The following is a 15163-nucleotide window of genomic DNA, read 5'->3' as shown; positions in this document are numbered from 1 at the left end:
GTTTTTGAAAAAGTTCTGACAGGCTTGGAAGAGAAATAGACAACTTTAAAGTGTTTCTTTTAACTCTTTGTGGTTTGGAGAATAAATGATTGCCTGGACCTCATTTTAGAAACACTGTTTCTTTTAACATTTAATGTAAAATGCATAATTTGCATCTCTTGATTATCAACAATTTTAATAAAATATCATATTCCTTAAAACAGCTTTGATTTTTAGGCATCATGTATTCTCATCTCAGAAAGCATCTTTCAACTCTAAAATATTCCAAAGGTAATAATAATATAAAAAGCAGAACAAGATAAAATTATTCTGATGTATCTTCACAAAATAATCCTAGAATCAATTTGGATATATTGGATCAATCTTGACAACAATTTCAAATCAGGTAACTCTCTATCTAATAAAGTATTTATTCAATGGTTATGTTAGTCAGTTGTTAGCAATTAGAAACAATTTTAATATGGACCCATAGTCAGAAACTTTTAAATTGGTTAAAAGGTTTTCCTTCAACGTTATTATTAAAAAAAAAAAAAGCAACCATTAAAACATCAGTAATCACTAATTATGTCAAGTTAATAATTTGGTAAAACCCAAGAAATCAATGTTATGTCCCAAACACAGGGCACTCGGTCAGAAACCAGGCTTTCCAACAGTTAATGGACAAAATCAAGAATCTTACCATAACTCACTGATGTCTCTGCCTTCCCTTCATTAAAACTAATTTTGTATACAGTAAATAAGAGCCAAAAAATTTTCTGAATTGTTTTTCTGCCAACTTAAGCAGTCTCTGTATCTTCCCTGTTGAGAGGCCACAGTATGTTAAAGCATCTTTTACATCACATCAGTTCCGGAAGTTGAAGATAATAACATTGATCCTCTAGGATCGTTGTCTGGTATACCACTAAGACCGTTTAATCAACAGATCAGTTAATTCCACAGAACTATAACATTATGTTCTGTGTTACTGTTACTGTTCTAGGCCATTATGTTTTAGCATATATAAGGTTTGGAGATGTTTCTAAACTAAAGTTGTAAACGTTGCTTTATTCTTGTTGATACACCCCGTATGTTTAACAGAAGCTCTTCTTTAAAATTGCTCTCCTTCATAATTGGTACTTTCACTTTAGAGTATGTAATGTACAGCTTAATCTCCATTCTGGAGAAAGAAAATTATACTCTTCCTTCAGTCAAGTATCTTGTTTATATTACTATTATTCTATGAATCATTCTGCTTAATGCAAGCAATTATAAATTTAGCTTATAGCTAAAATCAAGCAAGAGACAGGTATAGATGAACACATTGTCTATCTAGCTTTAAAATGTACGAATTTATGAGTTTCAAGAGTGTTACTGATCTAATGAAATAGACTACAGAAACATTTGTTACTAGAGTAGTATTTCAGATCCTGTAATAGAATTACTGGGCAACATAGTGGGGTACGAGGAACTGCGCAGAGTCTAGGGACCTGAGAAGTCACTTTACAAAACAACATCGTAGTAAACAGGTAAATGATTTTTTTTAATTGCCTCACAACTTGTATACTTTAAAGAAAGACCAGAGGCTTTAACTCAACTGTAGGCAAATCAGCTGATGCCTTAATTCATAAGTTATACACATGGGAAATCGAGACATGGGATCACTCTGACATCAGTCAGACATGAGGAACATCTAACATGGGGAAATTTGCTTTGATTGTGCTAATCTATCATTTGATGAAAGAATTGCAGTTCCTGGGCCAGACTATATTTGTACTGTTAATTTGTAAGCAGAGAAAATCCTTCAGTTGATGTCTCACAGAAAGCAGACAGGGAAGTAAACTCTTGAAAAATTCCTCTGCATACTCTGTTTACAAATATTTTCTCAAAACCTAACATAAGTTTATCAAAAAATGTCCGATAACACCAGTATTTACAGACAAAGAAGGAAATGAGAGTGGATACAGAGAGAGAGAGAGAACACAAGTTGCAAATTACTGACATGGTACTCGGTATTTGCAAAGCACTTCCGGTGAATGAACTCAGTCCTTGAGAGACGACTCCAGTGGACAAGTCATACTGCTTTGGAATAATATATATAAATAAGATCTCCAAGAACAATGGTTGTCCAACCATAAAAATACTTGAGGTCCACATCCCACTGAAATTTTATTTAGCCAATTAAATTTTGCCAATGACGGAAAACACTTCTTGCCTTCCTAAGATATTTTAACAATTCCATTGCAACAAAGCATCAGCCAAATATCTGTAATTGATTTTTCTTTCTGCCAGAAAAATATTTCTACTAGAGTCTTATGTTGGACAGTAGGTCAAAACCAAAACCTGGTTTGCAAATAATTAATGCCACAAAGAAAACGTGAACATTAGCCCTCTGTGACAACTGTGGAACACAAAGATCCTCCTTCTACAGGGAAGCAAGTTTCACTGCCTTGGGGTTTTCACGGACATGTTTTTAAAGGGCATTGTAACAAACCTCTGCATACTATACCACCAAGAGCTTTTTTTTATTCCAGTGAAACACAAAGACAGTGGAAATCTCCATCTTTCCATATTCTTAATTCATGAGTAGTTTATTTTAAAATAATTTTAAGACTTTTTTCTGTTCTTCATCTGGCTGTGCATATTTATTATGATGTCTATTCTCAAATCCACATACTAGATTTATTCATAATTTCTTACCATACTCAAATGATTTGAGATAACCAGTTATCGGAAACTATGTTTCAACTGTTTCACTTACGGTTTTGCCAAATAAAACAATATCCCAATCTCAAAAATGTAGCATTTCATTTAGGGGAAAAAATTACCACAACTACCAAACATAAGGTGGCACAATCAGAAGAGCTTCATCCTCATGTCACAATTATTTCTGTAAATCAAACTCTCTATGTCTAATGTGAACATTCTGTACTCCCTACGTACATAAATAAGTGAATATGACACCTTTAGTAAGATTTATACTCATGCATATATTCAAATCCTCCTATTAATAAAAGCAGGCCACTCAAAAAATAAAAAGCACAGAAGATCTTTTCCTAAATAATTTATGTCAGCTGAGAATTTGAAGACAACATAAAGGCAATCTTTTAAATGTTGCATAAACGTTACCTGTATTTTCTGAATTCTGCTTCTCTTCCTACCCCGTTAAAAAAATAAATCACAAACCAACAGTATTTACAGTATATCATGAAATATTCTGTGGCTTATAAATCAAGGTAACAAATCTCTCATCAACAACTGTTTAAGGGACAGCCTTATCCCTGAACAGTAGATGTTAGGCTTTCCAAACTACATCTCATTTTAAAAACTAAGCATTCTGAAAATCTAGCTACTTTCTCAAAAGTCTGAAGGCTTGAATGCAAACAACGGGCAAGTATCAATCTGCATATTGTGTTATTAAGGCTAACCTTTCTGTGACAGTTTTACATGGTCATTTAACTCAGTCACCAACCTGATACTGATCAAAGCAAGCAAAAATCAAACAAACATGATTAGAGTCATTTCGTCTTTAGCTAGGCAGGTATTCATTGCCTTGCAACGGATTAACAACCTTTCTTATACCTAGGCACTAGACACTGATGTGAAAGGCCTTTTCTTTTTCTGTATTGACTTTTTAAAATTTGTACACAGAAAATTTCACCTGCTCAAGTCAAATACGTGTCCCAATCAATTCAATTTTATAAATCAAAATTTCTTACTAGCAATAATGAAGCATATAAAATACGTGACGTGCTTCATTGGGAGTCATGTTTACACACAATCCATTAAAATTCACTTGTTTAGAAAAAATTTGCCCTATGAATAGGACCTGCCGCAAAATTAAAGGGCTACATGTCTTTCATTAACTGGTAAGATTAAGCTGCACTTGTAAAATGCATTCATTTATTCTGATCTAGCTTTATTTATTTGCCTACATTTTTTAAACTAACTTCCTCCACTTCAAACTCTTCACAGACTTCATAACTGAAATCTCCATCTCCTACTGTGCATGCACTGCTACTTTTTTATTATAGTGGTCTTTCCACATTCAGTTGTATCTCAGCTACGGAAGTCTCTTCTGGTCTACTACAATTTCATCATTTAAGAAAAGATATTTTTACAGAGAAGAGGGCATTACTCACAAACCTACAGAATGTAGTTTACTACTTGCTATATTCATTCTGTGAGCATTTTCACACTTTGGAAAGAACAGTATAAATTTCTTCACAGCTAACCACCTACTTTGGAAGTAACTACCATCACATATACACTCTGTCAGTCTATCTGGTAATACCATATAAACCACTTTTCATAAGTACTTCCCACTTAACAAGTATTTCAGCTCGTGAGAAAAGGAAGGGTTTGTGAGACTGTGGGTCAGTTATCTCTCATTGAGTTTCATTGTTGGGTAAAAAACTTAGGTAATTGAGAAAGTGTTTTAAAGAAAGAAAAAATAGATTCCTGTTACAATATATAATCTCCCTTTTTTTCTGTTTCACAGTGAACACAACGCTTGATGAAAAAACAGTACAGAAGACTTGATTCCCCATGTATGATCAGAATAACAAAGGAGTAAAAAGGGTTATCTATCTCTCTCCCCACATACACACACTCTTCCTCTCACTTTAACATGCTTTTGGTGAGCCTAAAGGAAGGACTTCTAATCACAATGAGTCAAATCAATCTTGATATCCACAAAGCTTTGGCATCTAATAAGAAATTAAACAGAAGAAAAGGAAGTTTCACACAAATGCAGGACCAGGAGTTTAAGCAAAGACTCCAGACTTCACTGAAGTTCCAAAAAGGCTTAAAGAAATTCTCTTTATTGATGCCTAATCTGAGCTATGAAACCATAGAAAAGACGTCCCATTTTTTGTTGGTCACAAATTTAACTTAATATAACCACGTACTTCCCAGACCTCACATTTATTCAGCAGTAGCACTCTATTTCCATTCAGCCTTCCTGTTTCAACAATGGAAAAAAGCAAAAATGTTTATTCATTTCCAGCAAAATACTGGATTTTGTCACAAAAATTCAATGCACATAGCACTTCCTGAGCATTTCAGCAGTCAGACTACAAAGCTGTTTTAATGTAAGAAGCGTATCCGAAACATCCACATGAAGTTTGAAGTTTTATTAAGTTGACAGATGCAAACCCACATTTTGGTTTTGTTTTGTTTTTTCTTCCATGCTTATTTACACAAAAGGACACAAACCTTTTTCTTCCCTGTTGAAAGGAGTTACTGTCCACTAACTTCTTACTGCCTAGCAGTATGTATAAGACCTTTTAGAGGAAATTCTACTGTGTGGTGAAAGAGGTATTCAATATTAACAATAACAACAGAAACAATAAACATCTTGATAAATCAGTTTTTTCTCTGCAGAATTAGAGCCACTAGCTAACAGACTCCCCTGCAGTCCAGCAAAGCAAACAACCCTTAAAGGGCAGCGAATGCTGTCGCAAAAGGGAAGACTCACATGCAGCTACCAAACTTTGCTAATCAGTATTATTTTCATCAGAATAAAATCAGCTGTTGCGGCTTCAGGACACACAATCCATGTACAACATTCATGCCAATTATATTAATATCACGTCATCAGAATTTCCTACTCTAGATATGAAGAAAAGTTCAGAAAAGTAGAAAATGGTGGGAAAATATATGGTTCAGGAATCAAGGTCAAGCTTTTATTTCCAGATTGGTCATCAGCTATTGATGACCTGAGGAAAGTCTCAAACATCCCAAACAGACTGAATTTTAAAATGGACTGGAAACTGCTTACCTGTTTTACAGAAATACATTGAAAAATGACCTATTTTCCTATAAAACAGTTAAGGACTTTCATTAGAAGGCAGCACTGCTAAATACATACACCTATACACATAAAACCCCTTACCTTCTCCAGGATTGACTGCAGATGGCAGATTGGTCCAGTCTAGGATCCAGTTGGGGCATGGATGAGGAGAAAACTTTGCTTCAATACCATTTTCCTATGAGAAAGGAGGAAAAAAAATAATTAAGACTCTGATCTTTTATCCACTGAAGTTGGTAGCAAAATTCCCCCTGAGTTTAATGCGTTTAATCTTTCAGCCTAACTGAAACTAAACAAGCAGGTGACTCTACATTACATGGAATTCAAATTCTATTTTTTTTTATTTTCATAGGAAAGCCCTGTTAATTTTGTTTAGGAAATGCTGTCAGCCTCTATGCAAAAAATATTGAGTTATAGAACATAATGGAGAGTTTTCTTTAACAAAATTCATTAGGGTTCTCAGACATTCAAAGTTCTAATCAAATAGCAAAAAACCAACAGAAACAATAGAATAAAGCCAAACATAAAAGCAACAGTTTTTGTTATACTTTATATAAATATCTTTAGAAGAGGAATACAATATTGCAATTCAAAGGAAAAGTTACTTTGATTATTTGGAATTACTGCTAGGGCTTCTAGCAGTCCTATCTTTGCTCAATTCCTGAATCAATCAAATATCACAACAGAACAAAAAAAGGAAAAACACTTCTAAGTCAATGCATATCAGACAGAAGATGGGGAAAAGGTACTAAACTGTTCAAGGCTGTCAGACTTAGTTTCTGCAATTCTAATAAATTTCACCTATTTCAGACCAACAGAACATTAAAATTAAAACATTTAAAATATGTCATTAAAAAGCTTAAATTACCATTAACTTAGTCATAGTCGGCCTTGGGCCACCTATAAAATGACTATCTTCATTTTCCTCTTCTAATTCATCAGGAACTGAAGAGAAGTCTTGCAGCTGTTCATCTGGAGCAGACATCAACTCTGGAAGCTGGAGAAGCTCCATATTGCATTTGCCAGCAGCTTTCTTTACTCCAGGTACTTCCTGAACTCTTTGATACCAACTGGATATCAGAGGCAAATTTACCAGATTTTTGCCTTGTTTTTTGCTGGAAACCTAGCAAAATAAAATGGAAAAGTTACTTGCTACTGTAAGTTTCTTCCTACAAGTCACAAGAAGGAATGAACTACCGAAGTGAGCTCTGCTCCATGCGGAGATGCTTACTCATAGCACGATGGTAATGCAAAAAAAGCGGCTCATTAAGAGCTCAGGCCAGCAGGTGGAATTGCCAGTCAGACATTTAGGCTTTATCTGCATTTGCTTAATAGGATGAAAAGGTTTACATGACTATTTTCAACCATAATCTCAGTCAGTAAGAAGAAAATACAATTTAAATAATATTTTTAATTATTTGTTATTTTCTATCAAGGGAATAATTCATTTTTAGTTGGTAACCACACAAGAAAAAACAAAAACCAAAATCCAACAACCAATAAAAATCCCATAACAGTAATTTGCAACAAATACTGAACTCTAAGACATCATTGTACTTGAATGCTGCTCTTTCCCACAGGCACACTTGCAGCCCCTAAAAGCTGTTCCACTGACAGCTGATTTGCTGGCAACTGTAAGCCTGAAAATTTACCTTTAACTATGTGGTAACAGCAAAACAGTCACAGCCATACATTGCCCCACGTCTTTACTGAAATCTTTCCACTACATCTGTGACTTTTTTCCCGAGCACTGCATCCAAATTTTTTTTTTCATATATCTACTCAAAATTTTTTACCACCTTAACTTCGTATTCTTATAAAACAGGTAAAGAGTATTGTTCTTTTCTGAATCAAGTAGATATGATGGTGAGATGAAATGGCCTTCAACAGAAATTAGAATTTTTAAGTATAAAAAAAAAAAATCTTAAGTAAGAATACGATGTATGCATTACAAAAAAAAGATATCCAAATCACCTTTGTACATGAAGACCAGATAATTTCAAGAAGGATGCATTTAGTGAACTTAAGCAATTTTTTCTTTAGGTTCCCAAATATTTTAAACAGTGAAGACCATCCTTTTACAGAAGAGGTTGTGAAGTCTCCATCCTCAGAGACACTCAAAACCTTACTGGATGTGACCTTGTGCAACAGGCTGTAGCTGACCCTGCTCTGAGGAGGGAGGTTAGAAAAGATGATCTCCAGAGGTGCCCTCCAACCTCAACTATTAAAGTAGGAAATTAAAAATCACAACTACAGGTAAAAGAATAAAAGGCTGTGCAAAACCAGTGCTCTTTCAACTATCTGTCCTCAGCATGGAAATAAAAATGGGTAAAGGACACTTGAAAGAAGAGAGCAATTCAAGCAGCTTTCTTGCATGCTGTGTTTATAACGTTCTTGGGGTAATCACAAGTAATTAGGAGTAGCTTAAGGAGCAAAATGAGGATGAACTGTGTAATTTTAGTATCTAATTCAATATCCTAATATTAACACAGGCAGAAATACATTAATTCAGTTAAGGAAGAAGTCTTTTGAAAAGCAATTCTAAGCAGCACTGTTACACTTGATAACAAGTGTTCTAAGTTGTGTGTTTAAAAAGGAATAGTGGTTTCTCCCAGATGAAGAACAGAGCTTTTGTTATTCTATTAATTTTAAACAGTTACAGTTAACAGAAAGCATAACAAAGCTAACCTCAGAACGATAACAGAAATGGAATAAGGTAATAAAAATCAGCTCCAGCTTCTTTATCTTACTTTTCGAAATTATAATTAAAGTCAGCTGGTTAGGTCTCCTCATATTTATTGTATGATACTTTCCAGACACATACCCACTGAAGACATCATTACTATTCACACCCTAAAGCAAAGTGAAAGCGTAGCTACAGTGATTTTTTTAAACACAACCCAGGAAGTTCAGTTATAAGTGATAAATAACATTTTAATACAGAATTAAACTCTGGCACTTCCATCAACAACAGCAGTTTCAACCCATTGCCTGCAAGAAGCTTTTGGATGTAATTTATTCAATTTTGATGGTAACTGTAAGAATCAACATATAACGGCTTAGAAAATAGTCATTCACCAGAGAAGAGAAATAAAGCAACATTATCTCAGAGCTCTTATAATTTAGATAAAAATGAAACTGAAAGATATAGTTTTACGGGAAGCCTTGGTGCAAGAGCACACAAATCCACGATACAACATATAGCTCATAAGCTGCAGATTGCCAGGGCTCAGGGGTCACGCATGAAAAGCAAATAAAAACTGCATTCTCAGCTGCCTGTGGTACATTTACAGAGCAATTTCAACTAGATTGCTGAAATCAGTTAGGCATCTGATCCAAGAATCTTTTCATGCCTAGCATCAGTAAATCACAAGTTTATTTAAAAAGGCCTTGAAAAATAAAAAAATGAAACATATTAAATTTTTTTAAATAGTAGGAAAGCCTATATCTATACAGAAGTTGCTGTTAGCCCTCAATTACATGATTTGCAACAAAGCAGAGATGAACTAATAACCATTTCTATAAAATAACTCATTTTCTTAATGCAAAAGTAGCTATACTATCAACCTACTTCTGGACTCCCATACTACTATCACCACACAGAAATCCACTGAGGATGATAATCACAGTTAAAGAAGTTATAAAAGAAGTTATAAAATGCACATTTGTCACACATTAGCATTCACTAATTAGCACACATATTAGCATTTGCTAGAGACTGTTTCTCTGAACCTGACTGAAAGCATCTTCACCAGGAATTTCATTTGTTTTCAAACACCACAAGGCAAATTTGGCAAAACAGCTTGCCAAATGAAAATGCAAATGCCTACTGCACTCAGACTTCTTCCAGCTTAACTGCACTCAGAGTTCTTCAAACTTAACTACCAATTTCACACAGTCACTGCAGGTGAGAAAAGGGCAGAGGGAGAAAAGAGGAGCCCAGTTTTTGTTGTTTTTTTTAAGTAAATAAAAATCAAATTGCATGGCTTTCTTAGGCTCAAAACATATTTTGATACATTTTTCTAATCCTGATGTTAAGATATTTGTACAACAGAATCTGCACGTCACTGGCATTTACTAGAAAAGTGCTATAAAGAACCAACAACCAACGCACCACACAGCACAGATAAATTTTGTACAAAGTGAGAGAGATCCACCACAAGATTCAACAACTTAGGCTCTCCCCTACAAGAGGGGTAAAATGATTTTTTTAACATTTCACTGATCTAAAAGTACAGAAACATGAATACTTTACTGATTCAAATTACAGTCAACACAGCCAATGACCTGGCAAACTGCATCCTGGAGTGAAGGAACTCCTAAAATCAGCGTTGCCACTTGAGACTGTTTCTATAACGATATTCTATGTCGGGGAACAAAGATTTATTCCCCCGTTTCCCTCATTCTGTGTGGTGCCCTGACTGCCAACTGTGTCAGTGTTTTTCCTGTTTTGTCTTGGTGAAACTCTTTGAAGGTTTCAAATTCCTACATATAGAGAGTGGGAATCCTTTTGAGATCTCTAAACACATCTCAAAACACAAAACAGTCCTACACTCAAGATGAAATTTTGCATGTACCCACTATATAGAGTGTCCATATAACTTTGCTAGTCTACATTGTTTTTCCTCATCAAGTTGCAAAAGCCTCTTGATGTGAAGGCCAAAGATAAGGATGAATACAACTGAAAACAGACCATTGGTGTTTGTCCAGTATTGGGAACAGGCCAGATGGACTGCAAAAGAGAAGTGAGACAGAGGCATCTTTGAACAGACCACACTTGGCATTTCCAAAATCTTTACACAATCTGATATAAAAACATTCAATCTCCCTAAAGGAAGGTGTGAGCTTTCTATCAGATTGTTATTGGACCATACACATAACCCAAGACTCTATGAGGAAAAAAAAAAGCAGTGAATCTCATAGGACCACCAAGGAGAACTGTAGAAAGAAAGCTAAGCTGTGAATCTCGTAGGACCACCAAGGAGAATTTTAACTTTTCAGTTATAAACTTTGCTCCAAGAGCTTCTAGCTCTAGGAATTTCTCCTTTCACTGCAGTAAACAAAGAACCTCCCACTGAATAATGGTTTAGTAGCAACAATAACAAGAATGACAAAGCTACAGATTACTGAAGTTCCAGGGGCTGAAGCATACCCCAAACAAACAGGCTCCCCAGACAAAACACACCATTTCTGAGTGGCGTCAAGAGTGATAAGTCTTTGCTTAACGGATACAAAGCTTTTACAAAACAGAATTACACAGAAGAATAAAAGGTTTGCTGATACATAGGTATTAATTATGCTGTCCTAGACACTCATCTTCATTTACAGACTTGCAGTGAAACTGCCTCGTTCTGTGGGAGGACTTGACAAAAAGCCAGGTGGCCCACACAGGACTGTTTCCACCCAAACAAAGCATTCCTAGGAACTAGAAGAAAACAACAGCAGAAATTAATAATAATTAACCTATTATGTATAGAAATCAGCAAATCAGAAGTCATAGCACACCTTATTTCAAAAAGGAGTATCTGTAGACAAAAATATTTCTCAAAACAATCAACAATCTCAAGAAATTACATACTCCTAGCATGAATAAATGAGCTTTCTGAAGACTTTCCATAGTCAATATCTGATTACCTCTTCAGATTTTGTATGGGTAAGGAAAGCCAAGGATTTGCACCTCTAAAAAGCCACCATAGTCCCTGAATCACTCTCCATTCACTGCCTCCGTAAAAGGCATTCTTACTTTCCTAGTAGATACTTATTTTCTTCTATCGTGACATGGACAGATACACTTAAAAGTCACGTAAGTTTGAGTCTTTGCTGAAAAGAATTCCAATTCAGATAATAGCCATGTTGATAAAGTACAATAAACTGCATAGGGATTCATTTTGCCTTGCTCCCTGGTACACTGAAACCAAAATTAAAGTAAGTTCATGCTTACCTACATTTATTTCTTTCTATGCATATTACAACGCACTTTAAATGCTCATTTTAAATCTCTCATGGGGGACATCTGTTCTAGTATTTAAAATTATTATACCATTCTCAAACCCTCCCTCCTTTTAAAATTAACAATTTACAATGTAAGCAAAATTGCAAGTCCCCCAAAATTTCTCACCATTAAAACGGTCTCATCCACTGGATCATGGCTGTAAATTCAGTAAACTAAAGTCAAGCAAGAAAACAGATTCATGCCTACCTACTTTTGCCTTATGTATATCAGAATGTACTTTAAGTGCCCATGTTAAGTATTTTCATGACGGAATTTTATGGGCAAGTTGGTGACAAAACATTTCAGCATACTATTTTAACAGTTAACAGCCTTTACTAAGTATTGATAAGCTAAGTATTGATAAGTAATTCTGGTGATCTCACTGATTTGTTATTTTTTGTTTGTACAAAACCAAAGACAAATCTTCCATTTCAGGTTAAATTCACATTGCAAATGCCACAACATACTTTAAATGAACATATTTTACAACTTTATAGTTCTTATAAAAAAAATATATATATATACACTACATTTGCAGAATTTATCATCTTACCAAGAACTGATGGATGCATGGCAAAAGCACTATATCTGCCAAGGTAAAATAAAGTCCTTCTGCAAAAATGTGGTCCAAAAGTGGAAGGTCAGAGGTTTTTGTTCTCCTGATGTGAGGGGCCTCCCTGTTGACTGCCTCTGATACTTCCTGGTCAAGTAGCTTGGAGAAAGCCATGCTCAGTTCCAAACTTGGAAGTGGACGTTCACGCATTTCCATGGCTGTTCCTGTCTCTGTTGCTTCTTCCCGAAGTACAGGCACCGTCGCCTTGGCACTTGCCTTCTGTTGTTGCAGTTTTTGCCTTCGAATTTTGTCATCGTTATGTACTCGGACAGGTTCTCCAAGCTTCCTTTCAAGCTGTAAAATGTCAGGAGGAATAGTGTGACAGTGCTCAGGAGATGCAGTCAAAAATCCTTCAACAGCCAGAGGTATGCTGATCTCACAAAGTCTGGTCCACTGGCTAACCTGTCAGGAAAATTCATGTAATTAATGTCTCTACAGAAAGAATCAAAATCCAGAGTACCTTTTTGTGCACTTCAAGCAAAGAAATTCCAAGTTTAAATACATTCTTTGATCATTTTAAAGCTCAGATACTCTGTATTACTTCTGCAATAGCAGAACTAGGAAGCTAAATCTTATATGAGCAGTTATCTAGTATAGCATATTTTTATTCCTTATTACTGGCATAAAATAAGGGTGGCTGAGTAATTCATAAGAAGAAAAATTGTGAGCAATTTATATATATCATCTCTATCAAGTCCTGGCGATAAAACCAGATTACACCCAACAGTTTTTGAACATGCTTATTTTACAGAAATGCATTATATTATTAGTGATTTTTAACACGCAATATCAAAAAAACTTTAACCAAATAGCACCTTAAAAACCATTATTTTTTCACATTGCCCTTGTCCTCTTATTAGTCATACCTAAAGGTTTCAAAACTTTTCAATTCTTGTCTTTTCTCATTCAGTTCACTCACTTTGCAGCCATTTGAAATATGGAATCAAGTTCCCCAGCAGTTCAAAGAAGAGAATAGAACCAGAGGTTTCTGGAGGATGTCAGAGGCAATTCCTTTATGCTACTACTAGCCAGACTAATAGGGATACACTTCTTCATATCTGCAACTCACCAACAGGGAGGAACTGGGTTGGAGGCACAGTAAGCAATGGCAACCATGGATGTAGCAATCATGACATAGCGGAATTCAACCTCCTGAGAGGGGTGAGGAAGAAAAGTCTAGATAGATAGATGAGCCGCCAGATTAGTAAACTGCTATGTGATAAACGGGCTGAAATGGCGACTCAAAGGGTAGTAGTGGTTAACAGGTCACACTCTGCCTGAAGGTCAGTTAGATATGGAGCAATTTAGGAGTCTATGCTGAGGCTTACCCTATTTAACTATTTTTACCAGTGACCCGGAGAGGAGGAGGATGGAATACACTCTGATAAAGGATGACGGCAAACTGAGCAGAGCATTCAACAAACTCCAAGAAAGAGTTGTCATTCACAGGGGCCTGCACAGGTACTGACATGAAATGCAGTAAAACATCCTGCATTTACTGTGGACTAAACCTCTGTAATGTTACAGGCTAGTAGGGACTGACTACCTGGCCAGGAAGCAGCTCTGCTGAAAACACCTTGTACATCCAGGTGTTAATAAACTACACGTGAGCCAGCAGTGTGCCTTGGGAATAGGCATTTCTTAGTTCGCTTCAAACTGCAAGAGCTGAACTTTATAACTTACTGAAACCACACTGCTAGGCATAAAACAAAGAATTGACTTACTTTTTTGAATTTTAAGGTACTTTCTGTGCTGCTAAAAGGTAGCATCTTTAAAAGAATTATTTTTCATTTTTATGCTAAAATACAGGTATTTCTCCACTGAGGAATTTAATTTTCTAAACAAATTAAGTTTCTTACTCAAAGAACTTAGTTTACATCATTATTAAATACTTAAAGTACTTAATGCTCATTAAAAAAACCTATTAATGTATCTAAGAGAAAGCGATGCACTCACTTCAGCACAGGCTTTTAAGCAAGTCTTCTTAAAGCCTAAGAGTTCCAAAACATCCTTTTTAGATGGATCTGCCTCATATGTTTTCTGTATTATATGCCTCAAGACAACAGAAAGCCCAGCTCGGCAGAACTTGCCATCTTTCACAACAACAGCAGGTAAACAGCAGCTCTGCACAACCGCTGGAAGCTGACATCTGGAGATTAAATGGACCTTGAGATCGCCAAGGAGGTTTTTTGTCACAAACTGATCATCCACATCTTCACTAGTCGGCACTAGGAAAATTTTGAATAATTTGCAGTCACAGTAGGATAGCAAAAACAGTGAAATAGATGTATGAAGAGGAAAGATACTGTCTCTGCACTGATGAGAATAACCCAAATATAAATGTTCTTCTGTGACACTATCTTTCATCTTCCTCCTGTTCTGAAGTTCCTGAAATAGAAATCAGAACACAACATTCATAAAGGAATCCAGAATTTAGAACAAAAAGAAGAGGGTTTGAAACAGTCCTTCCACTATCTGCTAAAACTGATTTTAATGTAAGACACTATTAAAGACATCTCACTTGAGTAAGTGGACTGTAGGCCCCTCCTGAGAGAAACGCATGTTTTCACATATACACTGTTTCTTCACTGACAGGGAAATGATCAGTGTTTCTGACATTAAACAAAACATACAAAACTCAAAGAAAATATTTCCTTTTAAAATTTTTAGTGCATAAATCTTTTTTAAAGCAAAGCTTCTTTAATCGAAAATCTCCCACATTAACCATACACTATTAAAAAATCAAGCTCATATCTACAACCGTAAATTT

The 15163-nt window shown here is 35.5% G+C and overlaps 1 protein-coding gene across 1 annotated transcript in view; it reads right to left on the bottom strand.

Annotated features, from left to right (window-relative positions):
- Nucleotides 1-14778, bottom strand: part of GSTCD (glutathione S-transferase, C-terminal domain containing) — a 54743-nt gene extending 39965 nt beyond the window's left edge. The window contains exons 1-4 of the mRNA XM_009867847.1: nt 14350-14778; nt 12334-12795; nt 6657-6911; nt 5873-5966 (exon numbers count right to left, since the gene is read on the bottom strand). Coding sequence (XP_009866149.1) covers nt 5873-5966; nt 6657-6911; nt 12334-12795; nt 14350-14760 — 1222 coding nt within the window. The 5' untranslated portion in view covers nt 14761-14778. The remainder of the gene's footprint in view (nt 1-5872; nt 5967-6656; nt 6912-12333; nt 12796-14349) is intronic.
- Nucleotides 14779-15163: the final 385 nt, after the last annotated feature.

This window comes from Apaloderma vittatum, unplaced genomic scaffold (assembly GCF_000703405.1).
Source record: "Apaloderma vittatum isolate BGI_N311 unplaced genomic scaffold, ASM70340v1 scaffold8454, whole genome shotgun sequence".
In the NCBI taxonomy this organism is placed as follows: Eukaryota; Metazoa; Chordata; class Aves; order Trogoniformes; family Trogonidae; genus Apaloderma; species Apaloderma vittatum.
Note: the sequence above shows the minus strand (reverse complement) of the source record. Positions and strands in the feature narration are given on the sequence as shown.